The sequence below is a fragment of the Eretmochelys imbricata genome, chromosome 19 (assembly GCF_965152235.1).
Source record: "Eretmochelys imbricata isolate rEreImb1 chromosome 19, rEreImb1.hap1, whole genome shotgun sequence".
NCBI lineage: Eukaryota > Metazoa > Chordata > Testudines > Cheloniidae > Eretmochelys > Eretmochelys imbricata.
In genome coordinates, this window is record NC_135590.1 from 9,815,043 (window position 1) to 9,838,015 (window position 22,973).

The 22,973-nt window shown below is 54.1% G+C and overlaps 1 protein-coding gene across 1 annotated transcript in view; it reads right to left on the bottom strand.

Annotated features, from left to right (window-relative positions):
• The window catches only part of CRYBG2 (crystallin beta-gamma domain containing 2), a 32,099-nt gene extending 15,632 nt beyond the window's left edge, over positions 1-16,467 (bottom strand). The window contains exons 1-3 of the mRNA XM_077838037.1: positions 16,223-16,467; positions 14,864-14,951; positions 8,819-10,011 (exon numbers count right to left, since the gene is read on the bottom strand). Of these exons, the coding sequence (XP_077694163.1) occupies positions 8,819-10,011; positions 14,864-14,951; positions 16,223-16,467 (1,526 nt within the window). The remainder of the gene's footprint in view (positions 1-8,818; positions 10,012-14,863; positions 14,952-16,222) is intronic.
• Positions 16,468-22,973: the final 6,506 nt, after the last annotated feature.

The window sequence follows — 22,973 nt, forward strand, 5'->3', positions numbered from 1 at the left end:
CCCCCCACCAACCCCTCCGGCTCTGAGGGATGGATCGCACCCCAGAGCCTGGGTCATAGCCTGTTATGGCAGTGAGAGTTTGTACATCAGGCTGGGCCCCAGTGGAAATCAAGTGGGGTCCATCAGACATCCCTGCCTCCCACTGGAGGAGCAGTCGCCCTAGGAGCCAGCCAACATCAGACCAGTCATGTTGTTCCAGAACCAAGGTGCTGAGTGACACCTGTAAAAACCAGCTGGAAAACATTCAACCAGCATTTCCTGAGGGAGGGTGGAACAGAGCCAGCCTGGCCTGCCCTACCTGGTGCCCGTAGTTTTCAGGATGAGTCACCTGGGTGTCTGGGCCAAGCCAAGCCAGCAACTCTGCAAACAAAGGAGCCAGAAACCAACCAGCCAGGATACTCCCCTCCCCCTGAGGAAGCAGGAGTGGAGCTGCCTTTCCTCTGTTCTCTTATCTCCCCTGGGAAAGGACTGGCTTCCTGGGAGTTCCAGCTGTAGATTCCTCAAGAGGAAGGGAAACATTTTCATTAATATTGGGCCAAACTCAGCATTTATTCACGGCAAACTCCTGAGGAAGTCGACGGGTGAGTCCCTTTGCTAGTATTTCTTGGCAGCAGAGGGATCTCTTTACATAGGGATCGCCAGACTGGATCAGACCCGAGGTCTAGCTAGCCCATGGTCCTGTCTCTGACAGTGATGGCACCAGATGTTTCCGAGAAAGGTGTAAGAAGAACCCCACAGTAACACACACATTCTGTCTAACCCCGTTCTCTAATACTCAGAGATTGGTGTATGCCCATCTCTTCCAAAACATTTGCTGTCATTTGCACGGCTAGCCACATAAATAGCCGATCCCACATTGAATCTTGCTAAGCTCTCGGCCCCGTTAAGTCCATGGCACTTTATGGACGTGCAGGAAGAGTGAACGACAAGATTAGACGTTCCTCCCGCCTGCCCATTGCAAAGACAACGTCCTCCTAGCTAAGCGCTGTCATCTGTTGGGGAGACTCTGTTCTTATGGAGCGTAGCTCCCCCAGAATAGTTGTATTACATGGTTCAGTTTACAAATAAGCAGCTGACAAGGCATCCCAATCAGGCACCTCCTGCATGACTCAGCTAGAAGCATTAAACATCCTTGGCTTCTCATAGTGTCTCTCCATAATGAGTTTGTTCAAGGTCACTGGGTCAGACTGGGGGTCGGAGCTATTCTGTGACTTCCTTGGTTGTACAGCAATGGGGCCAGTGGATCCGGGGGCAGAGCGAGGAGAAAGGGATGCTGCTCAACGGAAATCTTTGAACCAAGAAGGCCAGCAGGAGGCTGGCCCTTCAGACCCCCTGCCACAAGAGGAGTGCACTACCCTGAAGTCAACGGGCTACGGGGCTGAGGACCTGTCTACACAGGAATGTCAGCCACTGCAGACCCGTTGTGCAGACACGATTTGCCCTGGTGCAGTTTTCCCCGGGATAAGACAAGGTCCACATTCAGGCTCCCCCATGCTTGAAGGCGTTTGGTTCTGAGTGTTTGAGTCCACCCTGTATCGACTGGTCCCCCTGTGCTCCCCCTGATCACAGCCAGCATCCTGGCGCCACTTCCTTGGGGTGGGCTTCCCATGCCATACTGCCTTTGCCTGAGCACCCAGACTGGTCCCTACATCCCTCGGTGCATTCCTCCGCTCCGAGAGCAGCTCTCAGCCCTACCCACAGAGCAGCAGCCAGGGATTCTTCGATCTCACTGCAAGAATCAAAGCGGCAGAGGGTATAAGCCACCTAGGGTGCAGTCTGCCATGCTGACCCCACCCCTCCATGCCAAGGATGAACCCCCGAAGCCCTGGAGGCTACTCAACCCCTTTCCTCATTCCGATCGCTCTCCAGAAGTCCCACTCCCTTCATGCGATGGGTGGGATTTTCAGAGCTGCCTAAATGCTTTCAGAGCACAGGTCCCGCCCTATGTTAATAACAAGGGAAATGTTGTGGTGAGCATCTTGGGAGAGACCAGGTGCCCTTTTTAGTGTAACCTGCCTCCTCCTGCCTCGCCTCGCATCATCCTGACCTGCCTCACAGCTCATCATAATTAATCTCGATTGCAAGCAGCGCGGGACAGGGCCCACACAGCAAAGTCCTACTGTCTGACAATCAGCATGTGCCTGTCCCCGCCCCCCTTCTGACAGCCCCTCCTCATTAGGATCTCAGACTCTGTGGCTCTTTCTGATCAGCTCTGGCTTACTACCACTTTGGTTTAACCTTCTAGGCAGGTCTCCTTTTCATATTCACCCTTCTCCAAGGCCTTGTTTACGCCCCGCACTTGCGCTGATTTACCTAAGTCGCTTAGAAACTGATGCTGTCAAATCGGTCGAAGAGGCCCTGATATCTGTTAATATAAGTCCGTACGGCCTTGTCCACACATACAAATTGTACTGCTTTAGCAACACTGGGATCGTTAAAGAGCTACAACTGCCCCCTAGACTGGACACAGATATAAAGGGGCTTATAATTGTCCTAGTTATACCACAAGGAGGACTTGTGGCACCTTAGAGACTAACCAATTTATTTGAGCATGAGCTTTCGTGAGCTACAGCTCACTTCATTGGATGCATACTGTGGAAAATATAGAAGATGTTCTTATACATACAACGATGAAAAAATGGGTGTTTACCACTACAAAAGGTTTTCTCTCCCCCCACCCCATTCTCCTGCTGGTAATAGCTGATCTAAAGTGATCACTCTCCTTACAATGTGTATGATAATCAAGATGGGCCATTTCCAGCACAAATCCAGGGTTTAACAAGAACGTCTGAGGAAGGGGTGGGGGTAGGAAAAAACAAGGGGAAATAGGTTACCTTGCATAATGACTTAGCCACTCCCAGTCTCTATTCAAGCCTAAGTTAATTGTATCCAGTTTGCAAATGAATTCCAATTCAACAGTCTCTCGCTGGAGTCTGGTTTTGAAGTTTTTCTGTTGTAATATCGCAACTTTCATATCTTTAATTGTGTGACCAGAGAGACTGAAGAGTTCTCCGACTGGTTTATGAATGTTATAATTCTTGACATCTGATTTGTGTCCATTTATTCTTTTACGTAGAGACTGTCCAGTTTGACCAATGTTCATGGCAGAGGGGCATTGCTGGCACATGATGGCATATATCACATTGGTAGATGTGCAGGTGAACGAGCCTCTGATAGTGTGGCTGATGTTATTAGGCCCTGTGATGGTGTCCCCTGAATAGATATGTGGGCACAGTTGGCAACGGGCTTTGTTGCAAGGAGAGGTTCCTGGGTTAGTGGTTCTGTTGTGTGGTGTGTGGTTGCTGGTGAGTATTCGCTTCAGGTTGTGGGGCTGTCTGTAGGCAAGGACTGGCCTGTCTCCCAAGATTTGTGAGAGTGTTGGGTCATCCTTCAGGATAGGTTGTAGATCCTTAATAATGCGTTGTAGTCCTGTAGTAGGTGACTTCTGGGAACTCTTCTGGCTCTATCAATCTGTTTCTTCCCTTCCGCAGGTGGGTATCGTAGTTGTAAGAATGCTTGATAGAAATCTTGTAGGTGTTTGTCTCTGTCTGAGGGGTTGGAGCAAATGCGGTTGTATCGCAGAGCTTGGCTGTAGACAATGGATCGTGTGGCGTGGTCAGGGTGAAAGCTGGAGGCATGTAGGTAGGAATAGCGGCTAGTAGGTTTCCGGTATAGGGTGGTGTTTATGTGACCTTTGTTTATTAGCACTGTAGTGTCCAGGAAGTGGATCTCTTGTGTGGACTGGACCAGGCTGAGGTTGATGGTGGGATGGAAATTGTTGAAATCATGGTGGAATTCCTCAAGGGCTTCTTTTCCATGGGTCCAGATGATGAAGATGTCATCAATATAGCGCAAGTAGAGTAGGGGCGTTAGGGGACGAGAGCTGAGGAAGCGTTGTTCTAAGTCAGCCATAAAAATGTTGGCATACTGTGGGGCCATGCGGGTACCCATAGCAGTGCCACTGATCTGAAGGTATACATTGTCCCCAAATGTAAAATAGTTATGAGTAAGGACAAAGTCACAAAGTTCAGCCACCAGGTTTAAGAATAAATGGACACAAATCAGATGTCAAGAATGATAACATTCATAAACCAGTCGGAGAACTCTTCAGTCTCTCTGGTCACACAATTAAAGATATGAAAGTTGCGATATTACAACAGAAAAACTTCAAAACCAGACTCCAGCAAGAAAACTGTTGAATTGGAATTCATTTGCAAATTGGATACAATTAACTTAGGCTTGAATAGAGACTGGGAGTGGCTAAGTCATTATGCAAGGTAACCTATTTCCCCTTGTTTTTTCCTTCTCCCCCTCCCCCCTTCCTCAGACGTTCTTGTTAAACCCTGGATTTGTGCTGAAAATGGCCCACCTTGATTATCATACACATTGTAAGGAGAGTGATCACGTTAGATAAGCTATTACTAACAGGAGAGTGGGTTTGTGGGGGGAGAGAAAACCTTTTGTAGTGGTAAACACCCATTTTTTCATGGTTTGTATGTATAAGAACATCTTCTGTATTTTCCACAGTATGCATCCGATGAAGTGAGCTGTAGCTCACGAAAGCTTATGCTCAAATAAATTGGTTAGTCTCTAAGGTGCCACAAGTCCTCCTTTTCTTTTTGCGAATACAGACTACCACGGCTGTTACTCTGAAACCAGTTATACCAGTGTATCAGTAAAAATTCACCCCCGTAACCGTACAAAACCGGTCTGTAGATCAGGCCTAAGCAATCAATTGAAGCTAAATTGATATGGGAGTCTGACTGAGTTTCAATGTTGTGTGTAAAAAGAACTAATAATAAAACCTAGCTTGTATCTTGCACTTTTCATCTGTAGATTTCGAAGCACTTGGCAAAGGAGCTCAGTGTCACTATCCTCATTTTACAGATGCGGAAACTGAGGCACAAGGCAGCAAAGTGGCTTGCTCAAGGTCACCCAAGTCAGTGGGTGGCAGAGTGCCATTCCAATGCTCTGTCCACTAAGCCATACTAACATGTAGCACCTCCCCCGGCCTCCTCTTTAGGAGGGGGTAATTTGTATCGGTGCAAGGCCAGCATTCAGACAGACACGTACTGGAGTGTGGGCGTGAGTCACGTCCCGAGAAGCCGGAGCACTTGAATTTGCTGCTGCAATTAGGTTTTTAATAAAGATTCTTAATGAAGCTCCGCGATTCACATAGGAGATCCCAGGCCATTAGCATCTGAATACTGAAGTTACAGTAACCTGACCAAATGCAGTTTGGGTGACCCCCTAACTACGCAGCACCTGCATGTTGGCAGGTGACTTTAAGGTGTTCCTTCCCTGCTCTAAGCAAACACAGTTTTTGCCTGAGCTCTTTAACTATTTGGATGGCTTTTCAACCCAGAACAATCCTTGTCTGCTGGGCTGCCTCAGTAGAAAGCTACAGACAAATCTCAGTTCCCTGTGCCAGATTTCCAAAAGATCTCAGGGCCAGATTGCCACCCACAACCCGCAGCTGAGGCTGGCATCATCAGATTCTTTGGACCCTGTGCAATCAGCCTCCAGCCCAGACTAAGGCATGGGAATGGGGTTAATCTCCTCACAGCAATGGACAGAAGCCATGTGGCCTGGCTCATACCAGTAGAGCAGTGACCTTCGACCACGTCACCCATGAGGTGCTGCTAACTTTGCCTAAGGCCCCTATTCTTCTAGTATCTGAGCACCTCACAATCTTTAATGTATTTATCTTCACTCACCCCTGTGAAGCAGTGCAGTGCTATTATCCCCAATGTATAGATGGGGAACTGAGGCACACATAGGCTAAGTGACTTGCCCAGGGTCACACACAGGAAGACTGTGGCAGAGAACTGAACACTGGTTTCCCGAGCCCTACACTAGTGCCTTAACCACTAGACTAGCCTTCCACTTCTGAAAACTCCAGTAGGGGACCTGGCAGGTCTGGACAGTATCACTTTAAACCAGTTCCATTCACTCCTGTCCACAGGGACCCAAAGTGTGGCACTGCCAGATTGTCCCATCTCAAAGGGACTCCCAGCTCTGGAGTCCTGTAGTCTTTGTTTAGTGATTACAGAAAACTGCTTGGGGCAATCGTGAGGCAGGATGGGCTACAGAGCCATCACCGTGCTGATGGCGCACTGATCTCCAGCTGGCCCCCGACGGAGCTCTCTGTCTGCTCGCCCAGAGTCTGGCCGAGATGGGTCCCTGGAGGCAAGCATCAAACAGATAAGATGGAGCTGATGCTGGCTTGCAAAGGAAGCACTGAGCAGCTGGTTAAGGCTGTGGCCACTCCCTCAGATGCAGGCATCTCCCTGTCTATTGCTGAGGTGGCTCCCAATCTCTGGGGTTTGGCAGGTGCCTGCCACTGCCCCTAGATGCCCAGATTGCTTCAGTGGCCAGAGACACTTTCTTTCCCCCACAGTTGGTCAAGGGCTGGCACATTGCTTCCTTCGGGATGCAGGCCTCATCATGGTCCCCTTCAGAACGGACCACCAGCTCTACCTCAAAGGCCACCTGGAAGCTTTGGCTACTGCAGAAAACGTCTTGCCACCTGCCGAGCAAAACGAGCTGGCGTGAGCGCATCACAGCGGCGCTCCACTTCCTGGTGAAAGGGAAGGTGCTGGTTACAGGGCCCAAAATGACACAAGCCCAGGTTACCTAAGAAACTGACTCTCCCCCCTGACTCACCCCACCATCGGAAAACTCGGGCTGTCTGTCCCAGGAAGGAGTCAGAGGTTGGGAATTCTCAGCAGCAGCCTCTGGCTTCCGGAATTCATTCCCGCCAGAAATATGGCTCATCCCGGACCTGGTGACATTTAGAAGAGGTTGCAAGGTGCATCTTTGTGTCCAGCCCTCCTGCTGACTGTGATCACGAAGAACCCTGGTGGGTGAGGTAGTAGCTTTTACTGAACCGACTGAGAGCCCTGGCATTTAACCGACTGACTTAGTTTCTCCGAGTCTACCCTTTAAAGCTGCAGTACCATGAGATGCATTTACTGACCTCCTTCATAAAGGGCTTTGAGGTTCACTGATGAAAAGTGCTACATACGAGCTAGGTATTGAAGTCTTTAAACCATGATTTGAGGACTTTGGTAAGTCAGTCAGAGGTTAGGGGTCTATTACAGGAGTGGGTGGGTGAGGGTCTGTGTCCTGTGATGTCCAGGAAGTCAGACTATGACCATGATGGTCCGTTCTGGCCTTAATTCTGGCCTTATCGTTATGATTCCCAATGTGGATAGTTAAATGCTCCTAATCCAAACTGTGTAAAGGGCCCCGAAATACCATGCACCCTAGAACTGCACCCAAGGGTGCTAGAACTAGGGCTGCTGGGGTGTAGCAGTGCCCCCTGGCTTGAAGTAGTTTCCATCATATCCAGGGTTTACAGTTTTGGTCAGTGGCTCTCAGCACCCCCCACTGTACAAACTGTTCCAAAGCCACTGGACACACACAACAATAAATCGCGACTTCAGCTGTGCCAATCAGCATCAGTTGAAATGGACCTGCAGACTCATGTCACCCAGGCCACTGGACAGGCATCAGAGGTAACAAGTTCCAGCCACCACTTACTGGGGCTGGCTTTGAACCGGTGACCTCGAGGAAGAGCCCCAGCTGTCTTCTGCCTGTTTCTGGTCAGCTAACATTTCATGACTTTGTTGTCTAACTTTGGGGGCTTCCCCTGGCCTGAACCCCAATAGTCCATTGATGGAGCCATGTTTTCAACAACAGCAAACTCCTGTGACTCCCTTGTTCCTACAAAATACACATCTGCACGCAGAAAGACTGAGCTGCTCAGGTAACAACCCCAGACATCTGGACACACAATGATGGGCTGGCTGCCCAGTGGAGCCTAATGGAAATCCAATCTGCAGCCTGCGCCCTGTGGTCTTTAATGCAAAAAAAAAGGTCATGATCCATGATGCCTGAAAGGACTTGGGCCAGAGGGTTTGCTGCCAGAGAGACTGCGTTAAGAATTCGGGCAAGGCTGGTTAATCTCAATAACTGGCTCCGATTTTTTCCCCCCTCCTGCTTGGCAGAAGTGCTGGCTGGTTGATTCCATCTCAGCCACAAAGTCACGACAATATTTAAAATAGCCTCAGACTCGGACCGAAACCCTCCGGCAGCGTGACCCAGACTCATCCCGGACGCCAACACTCCCGGCTGTTAAAAGCATTTGGGGTGAACAGGCTTGCAAACCCCTGGGGAAAGCCCCCCTCCCAAAAGGAGCATGACTGGGACAGGAGGGTTCATCAGCTGAACGGGGGGCTGGATCCCCGGGTTGGAATGTAGCCATATATATATCTATATATATATTTGTAATCCAGGTTGTTTCTTGATGCCTCAGGCAGGTTGAATTCTGCTCTCCAGCCCCAGGAGTCAATCCAGTGTAACTCCACTGCCTTCGCGCTCACTCTGCATTGACACCCATGGAACTGGGAGCTGAATCTGGCCCTGCATTTTTAGAGCTGAGGCCCCCAGATCCGACCCCCATCCCACCAGGATTTATACAGGCCCAGAACTCGGGGAGCCCTTTTCACTGTTTTTATGAATGAGTGGCTTGGTTCTCAGCAGGGCTGAGTCCCCATCCCCCCCATGACGTCAGTGGGCACACCGGCCCTCTGCGAACCCGGCCAGAGGTTCCTCTTGTCGGGTCCCTTCCCAGCTGCTCAGGGAAAATGAGTTAGGCAGAGGTGGAGAGAGCTCAGGTGCCAAGGATGGATACAGCTCCCAGTGTGGGGCGCAGAGCCACTCTGGCTCCATTCTGCGGAGACATGCCTCCCTCCCCAGTTCTTGCCGACCTGGGCTGGCCCAGGTTCCTTTCAAAACCTGTTTCCTCACGTACCTGCTGGCCGGGGCTCCTGCCGCGCGGACGGCTCTCCCCTCTGCTGCCGAGAGGTCCCTGCCGTGGCACAGGCTCTGTTCCTGCCCGTCCCGTCTCTGCCTGGGGCTGGGCTCTGATCCTTGCGGCGGTGTCACCAGGCACCCTGGGACTGGGCGGACCTGCCCGGTCACCCCAACAGTACCCTCCCTTTGCCGCGTGAAGGTTTGGAATTCCTTGTGTGCTGCCAGCTGGAGAGCCGGTCTGGCTGGTTCCCCATGACATTGCTCATCCATTTTCTGCAACTCAGCAATCCCCTGAGAAACTCCTGCCTCCCCAGGTGACTTCGCAGCTCCGTGGGAACCCGGTCCATTCCCACAGACCCTAGGCTGATCCTCTGCTCCGCTCTTCGCACCCTCTTCCTGCTCCTTGGTCAGAGTGATCATTACCTCGTAGCGGATCTTCGCAGGCCTCTTGGCAGGGGCGGGTTCAACCCCACGGATAGTCTCCAGAGGCCATTCCGGGCTCTCCCTGCCTATTGCAGGGTCCTCTGTCCTGCTGATCCGATTATAGGCAGGGCTGGTGAATGGACAAGTCTCTGGTTCAGAGATGGATTCTCTGTGGCCATGGCTCACATGGTCTGGCTGTCCCGCCACCTTAGGGCGGAAGGTCCCTGAGTCTAAATACTCTTGGAAAACTCTTTCAGCCCACTCTGTCAGAGGCTCTGAGGCTCTGCTGGGTTCCTCCTGGGCAGCTGGAAGCTTGTAGTCTTCCTCCTGCGTCTCAGGGCTGGTGGGGAAGTCCAGGGAGGAGCTGCTGATGGAAACAGACCCTCTCCAGGAACTCCCATCTTCTTTGCCCAGCAGAGAGTCAAAGGATGTGAAGATTTCCACCTGGCTGGGTATGGCTGGCTTCGAGTTCCCTGTGTCCCTGGGCCAAGCAGATGGCTCTGCAGTCTCTTGCTCTCTGGCCAGGTTCCCAGCAGAGCACAGGTCAAGCCGGCCTGCCATATCCAAATCACTGCTGACCGCTGGTCTCTGTAGCCGCCCGAAAGGCCAGGGCTTGCCCAGTGAGCTCCCCAGATGTCCCGTACCACCAGCGCCGGTGCCTGAGAGCTCCAGATGGCTGCTTTGCCGCCTCCGCCAGGGCAGGGTCCCAAACGTCCGTAGGAGGCCGTTCCTCCAGAGGTCGGACTCCGAGTAGCTGAGAGCATGCAGCTGTGGGGGGAAGGAGAGGGAATCAGGAGTGGGTGCACAGGCAGGAGGCAGTAAGCAGCCACTAGAGCGCTCCATCCCCACCCAGCAGCAAGGAGGTGCTGGCTCGCAGGAGCACCAGCAAGAGCCCCTGCCCTGCGCCAAGGCTCACAAGGGCAGGATCCTGCACATGACTGGCCTGGAGGCTGGAATTCTGCGTGTGTCCCCGCACCCCTTGCAAATGCTTGGTGTCGCCCAAGCTCCCCTGGTTCTAGAACTGATTCACGTCCACGCTGCTGGGTTTGATCGGAGCAATGGGGGAAACTCCAGATACGCTCCAGCGTCCTAGTGCTGGCATCCCAGCCCTGCATGGCGCCTATCTGCCGGACAGGGGCAGCACGGGCATCGGCAGGGCAAGCCACCCTCACCCGGCCCTGCCTGGGCAACTTAGCGCTGACCCAGACAGGCCTGCCCCGTCTCCACGGCTCGTTCAACCCTTAGCCTCTGCTGAGTCAGCAACACAAGAGCTAGTTGTGATGTAGCTTTGTCACAGAGCACTGGACTCACACTCCCGCTGCCTTCCCATTTGCTTCACATCTATGGGGATGAGATCTGGTTTCTGGCTGGCCTGGAACTGGCAAGTGAGAGAAGATCCAGAACCCAGAACCCATCTCCTGAGCCACCTTCTCCCAGATAACTGCATTTCCACAGTGCCTGGGGCTTGCCAGCTCCTGCCTGTGGGTCTTCTTCAACAGTGCATCGTGATCCCTGTGCAGAGACGGCTCCCACATGGGGATCTCTGTTAACAGGGGCAGGCGGGCAGACCTGCATCTCAGCCAGATTCTCCAGCTGGTAAAGGAGGGAAGTGGAAAGTGTGAGCCCAGGAGACAGCTGGTCCAGCAGGGGCAGGATCAGAGTGTCCTTCCCTTGCTCTCAGGGCATCAAGGCAACTCCAAGAAATGAACGAGAACTCAGGCCCGGCAGGGGAGGGGATCCAGGAGGTTGGCCAGTGCCCCTCACTTTGTCTCTGGCTGTCAGTTTCGGCAGCTCCCGTGCAGATCAGCGGTGCCGCACAAGAGGTGGGAGGGTTCCTAAGAGAAAGCCCTTCTCCCAGTTGCTGGGGGAGTGGAGTAGACCCCACGCTCTAGGAGATCTTGGTGCTCCTGTCACTCAACAAGGCCTGTCCCCTGACCCACTGGGTTAGGTCAGGGACTCCATGTCCCTGGACTATGGGAGCTCCTAGTCACTGAACGAGATCCCAGCCCAACTCACGGGGAAAGTCCTAACCTCTGACTCAGCAACTAAGGCGCTGGTCCCTGTGTCACTGGACCAGGTCCAAGTCTCTGTGTCGCTGGATTATAGTAAATCCTGCTCACTAGAGGAGATCCCAGTCCCTGGGCTAATGCAGGAGGCCTGGGCTCCTGATCCAGCAGATAGGAGGTAGCCCCTGTGTCCCTGTCTCTGGGGACGTGCAGGCTGGCAGCAGAAGGGATCTGACATGTAGCAGCAGAGCGAGCGCCAGCCTTACATAATCCCCATTGGCCCCTACACCGTACCAAGCAGCTAGTGGTTCCACTTGCCCCAGCTGAGCCAGGCTAGGACGTAGCTCCAGCCTTCCCCTGGGGCAAGGCGCTGAGCAAACAGCCAAAGGGGCTCCACCCTCCGGAGTCACTGGTGCAGCAGGAAGGAGCTGAAGCTATTAGACACAGGCCAGTGGAGCACACATGTTCCACAGACACCTGGGGAGATTAGATCCCCCACTTTCCCACGTTCCCTCACCCACCCCGTGGACAGCTTCCAACGAGAATGGTGCTAACACTAGGAGTGACTCGCGCAGCCCGGAGCAGGGACCGGGATTGGGGCAGGTTTCTCTCCTTTAATAGACACTGGGTTGTTTTCTGTCCTGTAACGTTCCTAGGCGTTCACTGGGCTGATGGGCTCTAGAGCCAGGCTCTGCGCAAGCTCCCCACCAACGCCCCTCAGCTCTGATGAACGGGCTGGGGTAGCAGCATCTCTGCTGAAGTTTGGGGATCCCTGCACCGTCCCTGAGCAAATTCTTCTCTGGAGTCACAGATCCCTGCTCTGACGGAACGCAGGGAGTGGAGGAGAAACGTGCAGGAACCCCAGAGCGGGTGTGTTTCTAGAGGAGGCCTCAGGATGTTTGCCATGGGAACAGACCAGGTTGTAGATACAATCAATGACTGCCATAGAGTGTTGCCCACTCTCACAATTTTATCATGAAGCTTGTGACATTTCGTGGTTTTCTTAAAGCCCCAGTTCCTGGAGTCAGGTGATCACATGAGACTCTCAACTTCCATTAAAACGAAAGTAAGTGCCTAGCCCTCATGATTGCTGAGAAAAGCCCTTAAGCACAGACAGAAGGCCCATAAAAAGAACCCATCATTTATTGGTTTTTAAAAATCTCATGAGAGTTTAAGCCCATCTCATGATTCTGCGGGGCTGACTTATGGTTTTTGGCCACTTGTGATTAGCAGTACTGGCTCCACTCTCTAACTGTACTCCAAACCAGCCTCAGTTACCAAACTACTTCCAATTCAAATCTTCCCCTGATGGTTTCTGCTCATCTGCTTGCCCTAGCATCACAAACACCCACAGAAGGAACATCATGGTGGGGGATTTGGGGTCCCATTAAATGATGGGAAAAATCCCATCCTCTTACAGCCATGTCCCTGCAAAGCACAGCCTAGATCGCACATGCTCAGTTCCTGCCGCAGCGCCAGGCTAGGTGTCTTGCAGATATTATTTACCATGATGGATGGACAGACAGGTGAGAGACAGAGGGAAACACAGACAGAGAGAGCTGGAGAAAATATATAGATGTGCATATGCTTTCCCCAGTTAGGGGAGCTCGTCCCTCCCCAAAGCTGTCCCAGCCCAACGGCTTTCAGTGGGGTTTAGTGATGGGCCCATGTGTTTCCCCCCAGACCTCCCTGTTTATGGCTTTCAAATGCTAGCCGGGTCAAAGCATGGACAGAATTACATGAGAAACAGGAAATTCCAAAAAGAACGAGGAGTACTTGTGGCACCTTGGAGACTAACAAATTTATTTGGGCATAAGCTTTCATGGGCTAAAACCCACTTCATCAGATGCATGCAATGGAAAATACAGTAGGAAGATATATATACACAGAGAACATGAAAAATGGGTGTTGCCATACCAACTCTAATGAGACTAATCAATTAAGGTGGGCTATTATCAGCAGGAGAAAAAAAACTTTTGTTGTGATAACCAGGATGGCCCATTTCCAACAGTTGACAAGAAGGTGTGAGTAACGGTAGGGGGAAAATTAGCAGGGGAAAATAGTTTTTACTTTGTGTAATGACCCATCCACTTCCAGTCTTTATTCAAGCCTAATTTAATGGTGTCCAGTTTGCAAATTAATTCCAGTTCTGCAGTTTCTCGTTGGAGTCTGTTTTTGAAGTTTTTTTATTGAAGAATTGTAACTTTTAGGTCTGTATATATATATATATCTATATATCTATATATATAGATATCTTCCTCCTGTATTTTCCACTGCATGCATCCGATGAAGTGGGATTTAGCCCACGAAAGCTTATGCCCAAATAAATGTGTTAGTCCCCAAGGTGCCACAAGGACTCCTCGGTTTTTTTTGCTGATACAGACTAACACGGCTGCCCCTCAGGAAATTCCAAGGCATTGCTCTGATTGTCCTGTAGTACTCCTGAGCTCCCAAGAGAGGGAACCCTCGCCCCACAGGAAATGGCCCTCAGCCTGCTGCTTCTGCAGAAGTCAGTGAGATCAGCAGGAAGGGAGAAAGGCACCCACAGCAAAGCTACGGTGAATCCCCAGGGGATCTGGTAACTAGAGTAAGGGATGGTTGGGGAGCCAGGACTGCTGGGTTCTGTTCCTGATTCTCCCCTGCTTTGCGCCTTGTGTCACCAATTTGCTCCTGTGGAGAGCAAGTGTGAAACACTACCCAATAACAATGTTGTAACTGACACCTCGAGGCTGGGGAGAATCTGGCCCCCAGGGTCACTGATCCTGGCAATTTCCCATCCCTGTGCTTTAGTTTCCCCATCTGTCACCGGGGAAATGAGACTGCCCCACCTCCATGGGGACGGGTCTGGGGCATCACTCATTAACGTTTGTGATGCGCTTTGCGAGCCTGGAGCATCTGTCTCTCTTGAAGTGCAAAATATCATTAATCAGTGATGCCCCACGCCCACAAGCCTCACTGTACCAGCATAGACCCTTGCCCGCGGAAAGCAGCCAGACAAGCCTCTGGGATACTCCCCTCCCTGGATGGAGGAGGCCTCTGATGGGAGAGGCACAGAAGGCTGCAGTTCTGAAAGCAGGATCCCTCCTCCTGGGGATTTCAAGTACAATTATCCCCATTTACAGGTGGGGAAACTGAGGCACACAATGATTCAGCAACTTGTCCAAAGTCCCAGAGCAGGTGAGTGGCAGAGCCAGGAAGAGAACCCAAGTCCCTGGGTCCCCTCTTCAACCACTAGACCACACTCCAGCCCAGCTGGAGAACCTGTCTCCTTCAACCTCACATGTGCCAGGGCGGCCAGCCTCAACAGCCGGGCCAGCCTCAGGCATGTGCAGTGGAGCAGCCTGGCCACGGCCTTGCGCTCTGAGCGGCCCAGTGCCCAGGGTCCCTGCTGCCAGCAGCACAAAGGGCCGAGCGACCCCGGGGTCACGTGTTGGAGAATCGGGCAGGCCTCTTGGTATCCGTTACCAAAGGAAGGAGAGTGACCCGCTGGCTCTGCCCAGGGGAAGCTCACAGGCCTCTCCACAGCACCTTCTGCCCCAGGAGCTGAGCCATCCCGCTCGCCCCAGGCCAGACACTTATCCTTTCCACAGCCATTCACGCCAGAGAGGCCTCACCTTCGAGGATGACTTCCGGGGCCCGCTGGGATGGGGGCGCTCCTCGCTGCGTCTTCCCCCAGCGGAGATCTTGTCCTCCTCGGCCATCCTAGAGTGAAGCGCAAAGTCCATGGGAGACAGTGGTGCTAGTGATGGGCCCAGAGCCCAATCTGCCTGACCTCGGGGAAAGCGCTGAATCAAAAACTACCTGGCTCAGACCCCGCTCCAGGTGGAAAGAGGGGAGTACCTGGGCTTTTCAGTTGTCTCCCAACGATCTCAGACCATCATGAGAAGAACCAACGTTTCTCTCAGAAGGCAGAAACCTCCAGTCTATGAGCACAGGCTCCCTCGACTCTATCTGGAGGGACTTTGCTGCCCACTTCCCCATCCCATCAGGAAGGACAGGAATGCATCTTGTTTGGCCTGGGTGTTGGCCTCCTGAATCTACAGCCCATTCTGAGGGGTACAGGCTGGACACCTTGACTTTGAGGTTCACATGCACCGAGCACCATGGAATCAAGCTATGTACAGACCAGATACTGCAAAAAAGATCATGCTGAATGTAAGGTGTATATGGACCAGGCAGCGGGACTATCCCTTGTGTATGGACCAGATACCCTGACTGTGAGATGCATGTGGACAGGATGTATTGACTGCTAGGGTGTGTATTGACTGGATGGGTTACGTTACTCCAAGCACTGATTAGATTCTGAAACCACCAGGTTGTATGTGGTCTGGACACGGTGACTACAAGCTTGGACCCATTAGGAAAGGGCCTAGCAGGCCAGATAGCGACCTGTTCACACAAAGGCGACACGGACAAGAATTCAGCCCCCTTCCTCAAGCGTGCCAGCCTAGGGGCTGCTCCCACTTCCTTATGGGCTGGGAATGAAAGACAGACCCAGATCCTAGTCTCCTATCAAACCTCCCCAGGCTGACTCAGCAGCGGGACTGCTTCCCAAAAGGGCTCCTATAAACACCCCAAGAGCAAAGGAGGCCCAATCTGTACGGCCACAGCTCAGCACGTCCCTGGGTGGGGAGCGTGTGAGGGGGATAAACGTTCACAGCTGAACGCGGAACATGCCCCTAGTGCGCACACACGCCTAGCCCTGTGCCCGTCACAATCACAACATGCACATGGACAAACGTGCCCACCAGATGCAACGCGCCTTGTCAGGCACATGTGAAAACACACCTATACACACATGCCTGTCACAGTCACTCACGTGCACACACAAACCCACCCGTCGCACTGAGGGGCAAACACCCCATACACACACACACGTGTGCAGTCGTCCCCAGGCCCAAGCTAGCACACCCCTTCTCCCGCAGCCAGAAGCTGCAGCTCCACCACCCATTGCCCGCCTCCGGGGGGCTCACCTCTGCAAGGACCCCTGCAACGTGCTCCTCTTCTCTTTCCTCCTGCCCTTCCCTTTCCCATCCTGGTGGCTGGCAGCTCCTGGGGCGCTGGGGCCATCCCAGCTGCCCTCCTTCCTCTGCAGCTCTGTCAGGCTGATCTCACTTCTGGAGAAGAGCTGGGCGAGCCGCCTCCTGATGCCCCCTTTCTTGGCTCTGGGGGGGTCCCGCTGCGGGGAGCCCGCCTGGTCCTCAGCCCTGAGAGACATTAGCAACCGGAGGGCTAGAGGCCAGTGGAGGGTGGAGCCGGGAGCACCGCTCCCCACGCACCCAGCCGGCAGGGACAGACAAGCCTCCTCTTGCTCCCTCCTTTTCTTAGCCAGGAGCCGGCGTCGGCGTGCGACCCACCTGGGAGAATCCGGGTGTGTGTGCTGGGGAGGGAGCGGGTCAGTAACACCTGCTGCGGCAGTGCTGACAGATCCAGCCGTGCCCAGCTGGGAGCACGGCTAGAGCGGCCCCGGGAGGACTGTGGGGCCCAGGCGGAGGGCCTGGTTACCGGGGCTGTTACCTGGCATTGGGAACTCGAGCCCGGTCACATGAGCGCGACCGCAGCCTGGAGACAGGTGTTCAGCGTAACCGCCCAGGGAAAGTGGGAAAGCGCCCAGCCCAGGCCTCGGACGGTGTGTGGCAGGTGTGGGGCTGGGATTTGAGACTCAGTAGCTCCGGGAAAGGATCCTACCTGCTGTGTGTTTGTTTAGAGAACAAACAAGGCAGATCTCAGCAGCCCGGGTCCGAGGGGAAAGTCTCACCTAGGCACTGACTCAGAAAACAACAAACAGTGAGGCAGGCTTCCACCTTTCGGAGGCCGATCCAGGCCTCTCCAAAGGCTGAGGGGCTGGATCAGGCCCATCTCTACTAAGCAGGCCAGGGGAGATCGAGTGGGTGCTCTCATGGATCTTTTACATCCCTCACTTGGGTAGAGGAGACCCCTCTAAGGAGCCCCCTTCCCCTGCATTATCAGGAGGGGAAGGGGGCTAAATTTGATCATTACCCCCATTTCCCAGATTTTGGGGTGACTTCCCAAGTCTGGTCTGAGACGCAGTACCTGAGTGGGGGCAAGGGAACCCTGGCGCTCCTGGCTCCCAGCCCCACTAGCCGTATCCTCCAAAGAGCCTATCTGTTATGAAGTGGCAGAGCCTTATAACAAATCTTCAGTCCACTGTCTCTCCATATTCCCCCTCATGGGGAGGTTGTGCCCTAGATAAAAGTCTGGGAAGGGGTCTTTTGGGCATTGTTAATAATAATTAATAACTTACATTGATATATTTACCTAAAGGATCCTAAAGCACTTTATATACGGATCACTTCATCCAACGTTGTAATGCAGCCACCTCTGGGGTGGAGCACAGCAGCTGTTTTGCTACATACAGCAACACTGCACAACAGTTTAGGACAGGAAGTGAGGAGGAATGCTGTATCCTTTGCAAATCCTAGGGGGATTTCGGGCTGCAGATTGCAGTTCCCTGAGTTGGAATTTAGCCACAACAATGGGGTTAACATCTCCACGCAGGCAAAAAGTGCCTGGGATCTTTAATGACCATAGCTATGCAAACCCAAGGCCAGGGCTCTCAGTTGAAAGATGGCTCCCCCAGCAGCACCACTCCCGCTCATGGAGGACGGGGTGCTGGCTCAGCACTGACTCACTGGAAACAGACTCAACAACTTCAGTGTCTGCTGCCAGGTGGGTCTCCCACCCAGGGGCTGAAACCCAGCCCAGGCCTCCTTAGCACATGGCACCGGAGAAGGTCGCACCCCAAGGTGGTGCTGTTGTATGGAGGGCACTACTATGTGGAACTTACCCCATGGGTCCCAACCACTGGATCTCAAAAACAGGGGGGGACTGGCAGCACGGGCGCCCCAGAAAATGAAAGCTAACAGGCCCAGGTGGCCCCTCTAGTGGACCCCACCCCGTTGCCATAGCTCTGCCCCAGTGAGAGTGGGAGCAAGGCCCTGGAAAGTCAGTGGAGCCCAAGCAGAGGGACCAGTTACCAGGGCTGTTACCTTGAGCCCTATCACATGGGTCCCCCTAGGGACACCCCACACAAGGGCCACTGGCCGAGCTGGTGGGGAGTTTATTACCACTCCACTGTGGGTAGGCTGGGCTTTCCCACCCCTGCCCTCTTGCTCCCTGCATTCCGGCAGGCTGGGGTCTGCCCTAAAGGTGGAGGTTTAAGCTCCCACCCACCGGAGCTGAAGACTCTGCATAGCACACCGGGGCCCTGCCATCTTCACCCCTGCAGGGTGACAACAGTGAGGGCCCCCTCCCAGAGCATTGGGTCTGGTAGCAAACAGCCCATTGAGATGACTGGTGCATCTCAGCCTTCTCAGAGCTCTTGGTTCAGGCTCTCTGCAGACTCAGGAAGCCGCCACTGCACTGGTTGTATTCATGGCGCAGCTTCAAGTTTCTCTTGGCCCCCACGAGGGCCGGAAACGTAATTCTTTTACAAATGAAAGCTGAGCTTTGGGCAGCAGCAGTGACTTTAGTCCCAGGCAGAGGCCTATGGGGCCCATGGCTTAATCCAGCCCTGAATGCTGGTCATGTCTTTCATGCCAAAGCATCCCAACATCCCCTCGCAGAGGCAGCACCAGGGAACAAATGCACCAGGCTGAGAGTCCTGGAAACCTGAATCCTCTGGGTATTAATATTATGATGTCTGATGTGTACTGCAGTCATGCCCAAGAGCCCCCGCTCCTGCCCCAGGACTCCATTGGGATAGGTGCTGTACAAACACAGAACCAAGAGACACATGGTCCCTGCACCAAAAAACTGCCTCCTCTCTTGGCCAGCGTGCTTCAGCCCTGCATTAGAGGGACCCCATCTAGGACCTAGAGGGGAGCTCAGTCTCCGAGACCCACTCAGTGGGTCTGCCCACAAGGGGGCCAGTCAGTGCCAGTTGAGAATGGGGGTGGGGATTTGAGATGTGGACACCTGGTGTGAGACGCCCCAAACATTTCACACAGGCCATTGGCCTGTCACCGCAGCCACCAGGCTGGCCTGGCACTATTGACCCGAGTCACCTTCAGCAACCTTCAGATGGGAAAGACCCTGTAGGTCAGTGCCGGTCCGCTGACCCACCCAGAGCCTTGCTAACCTCTCCGGACTCATCCCTGCTGCAAGTCCTGGGGTGGGGCTTGTGAGCCGCAGCCTCAGTCTGTCACTGAGTCCCTCTCGGGGTCCCTGAATTCTGTCCCAGCAGCCTGAAAAGGGGGTCTGAGAGTCCAGCGGAGAGCGGGAGGGAGCCAGGAAACATCAGGAGGCCAGGCAGGGGCTGGGAGATACACCCCAAAGGCAGGACTCAACAGGGGCTGAATTAGGCTGGGGACGGGCCCCTGAGGGACGCGCTGGGAGCGCTACTGCTTGGGACTTTCAAAACCAGGCTGCCTCCTGCCCCTCAGAGCCAGATCCCCCCGGGGCTCTGCTGTACCCGGGGGCAGTACAAGGGCATCGCAGTGTTTGCAGTCGGGTCACTAGAGCCACATGAGACAAGCACAACGGGCAGCGTTTTCTAAAGCGCTGAAAATCCCCGGAGCTTCTGCAATGGAGAGCGACCAGGGTGCTTTAGAAAACCCTTCCCCACGCCAACACAGATGGGGTGGCCAGTGCCAACCCAAAGCTCTCAGAGCTGGGCCGAGGGTAAAAGTGAAGGACCAGCGGGGGGGGTCGCCTTCCCCCGAGCCTGGGGAAATCAGGCATGAGAAGTCCCTGGGGATGGGGCAGGCCAGCAGGGTGCGGGCACCCAAAGCCACGTGAAATAATGGGAAGTGAATCAGGGCCAGTGCAGGGATTGTAAAATGGGAGCCAGTGTGTGCTGGGGGCAGATGTGACGCCCACCAGACCGAGCAGCTTTCTAAAGGGACAGAGACGCTCCCAGGACTGCAGGCTGGGAACTCGCCGCTGCTCTGGACTCCAACCCAACAGAGCGTGGGAGTGGGAAACCCTGCTAACCAAACGGGAAGTAAGGGAGAGGCGGACATGGCTCCAACCCATAATACTGTGATTAACCCAGTTAACCCCATGATGAGCACTTGACTTCAGGCACATTGGCATGGGCCGTCACCAGTGCTGGCTGGCTCCGAAGTGAGCTTTGTCCTGTGGTCTCACTTTATTCCAGCGGCTCTACCTGGAGGCTGGCAACCTCTCTCTCCAGACCAGTGGTTCTCAACCAGAGGTCCGGGGCTCCCCCGGGGGGCCGCAAGCAGGTTTCAGGGGGCCGCCAAGCAGGGCAAGCGTTAGACTCGCTGGGGCTCAGGACAGAAAGCTGAAGCCCCACCTCATGGGGCTGAAACCTAGGGTTGCCAACTTTCTAATGGCACAACACTGAACATCCTGCCCTGCCCCTTCTCTGAGGCCCCACCCCCGCTCACTCCATCTCCCCTCCCTCTGTCATTTGCTCTCTCCCACCCTCACTCACTTTCACTGGGCTGGGACGGGGGGGTTGGGTGAGGGAGGGGGAGTGAGGGCTCTGGCTGGGGGTGTGGGCTCTGGGGTGGGGCCAAGGATGAGGGGTTTGGGGTGCAGGAGGGGACTGGGGGTTGGGGTGCAGGAGGGGTGGGGGCTCCAGCTGGGGGTGCTGGCTCTGGGGTGGGGCCGGGGATAAGGGGTTTGGGGTGCAGGAGGGGACTGGGGGTTGGGGTGCAGGAGGGGTGGGGGCTCCAGCTGGGGGTGCTGGCTCTGGGGTGGGGCCGGGGATAAGGGGTTTGGGGTGCAGGAGGGGACTGGGGGTTGGGGTGCAGGAGGGGTGGGGGCTCCAGCTGGGGGTGCTGGCTCTGGGGTGGGGCCGGGGATAAGGGGTTTGGGGTGCAGGAGGGGACTGGGGGTTGGGGTGCAGGAGGGGTGGGGGCTCCAGCTGGGGGTGCTGGCTCTGGGGTGGGGCCGGGGATAAGGGGTTTGGGGTGCAGGAGGGGGCTCGGGGCTGGGACAGGAGGTTGGGGTGCAGGAGGGGGTGAAGAGTGCGGGCTCCAGGAGGAAGTTTGGGTACAGGAGGGGACTGCGGGCTGGGGCAGAGGGTTGGGGTGTGGGAGGGAATGCAGGATCCCGGCGGTGCTTACCACGGCTCCCAGGAAGTGGTCGCCAGGTCCCTGTGGCCCCTAGGCGCATGGGCAGCCAGGGAGACTCCATGCGCTGCCCTCGCACCCGCAGGTGCCACTCCCGCTGCTCCCATTGGCCGTGGTTCCCAGCCAATGGGAGCTGCAGAGCTGGCTCTGGGGCCTTAGCCCTGGGCCACTGCTGACCAGACTGACCCGACTAGAGCCACCAGGGTCCCTTTTCGACCGGGCGTTCCGGTCAAAAACCAGACGCCTGGCAACTCCACTGAAACCCCCAGGGCTGCAGCCGAAGCCTGAGCAATGTAGCTTGCTACCCCCTAATGCCAGCCCTGGTTCTGAATCTGAACCGCACTGCCCCCAGGTCCCAAGCCTTGCGGATACACCCCAAAGGCTGGACCCAGCGGTTCTCACGTGAACCACAAGGAGGCACCAGGGGAATGTCCTTCAAGCCCAGTCTTGTCGTGAAATGCTAAGCAATGAGCTATGTGCTGACTGTGGGCTCCCCACTTCAATCCCCATGCTGCCCCCCTGACTAATCCAGGGGGCCTGGGAACTCAAAGCTGAACTCTGCTCCACCAGATCATGTCTGAAGTTCACCCACCAGGGGGGCACTCCAGCTGCGGGCTGAAGGAAGGGGAGTTGCAGGATGATGTATTAATTTAGATGAAATAAACGGGCTAAGGCTGTCCACCTAACCCAGTCACCATCCAACATTACCCGTTAAACAAGGTCCGGGGCTCGGTAGACAGAGCCCTTTGCCTGCTCAGCCCCCCGGCAGACACGGCATTGTGGAAACAGGAAAGAAAGAGAGGGTTTAAGTGCCGCCATTTTTAATTTGTTAGAAACAGAGCAACGGTTATGCCACGTCTTAGCCTAATATCGCGGGACCTGTAGAAGCAGGGCTCATGTCAGAAGCGAGTGGGAAAACAGCAGCGCACAGTCAGTGTGACCTAGCCTTGAGATAATGATGTTTTAAGAAGTGAAAGTGAGAAAATGCTGGATTAGACAGGACATAATATAAACAAAATGTAGATGTTTTCAATTAATGCAGGCCACAAAAGAGTGTAAATGCTTGTGTGATATTGCTTGTATTTCGGAGAAACTGAGGCAGCGATGCTCTCTGTCAGCTGTATTCTTCCCTTGCAATCGCTCGATGAAGTGGGCTGTAGCTCAGGAAAGCTTATGCTCAAATAAATTGGTTAGTCTCTAAGGTGCCACAAGTCCTCCTTTTCTTTGTGCGGATACAGACTAACACGGCTGCTACTCTGAACCCTGTCAAATAAAGCTGTCTTTGATTTTGTTGCTTCCAACCTGAGAGTGAAGGCTCTTTCCTCCACAGCATGAACAATCCTTCTAACCTTTGATTAAAGATACCGAAAAGGAGGAAAAAACAGTTCAAGCCTTTGAAAGGTAAAGCGTTAAACTGAAGTACAGCTTCCATTTCAGCCCCATCCCTTGTGCTCTTTCCTGAGAGCCGTTTTTAGGAGGCAAACCCCCCTCGTGTTTGAGATGCTAGCTACCCTGGGCCGACACATCTCAGCTGCTGCTGAAGCTGAGCTGAGGATGCATGGAGCCTGGCCAGGTGCCTTTCCCTTCTCCCAGCCTCGCTGGTTTCTTCTTCATCTCAGGAGGAAGCTTGTTCCTCGAAAGACTCTGCTCAGCTCTCTGC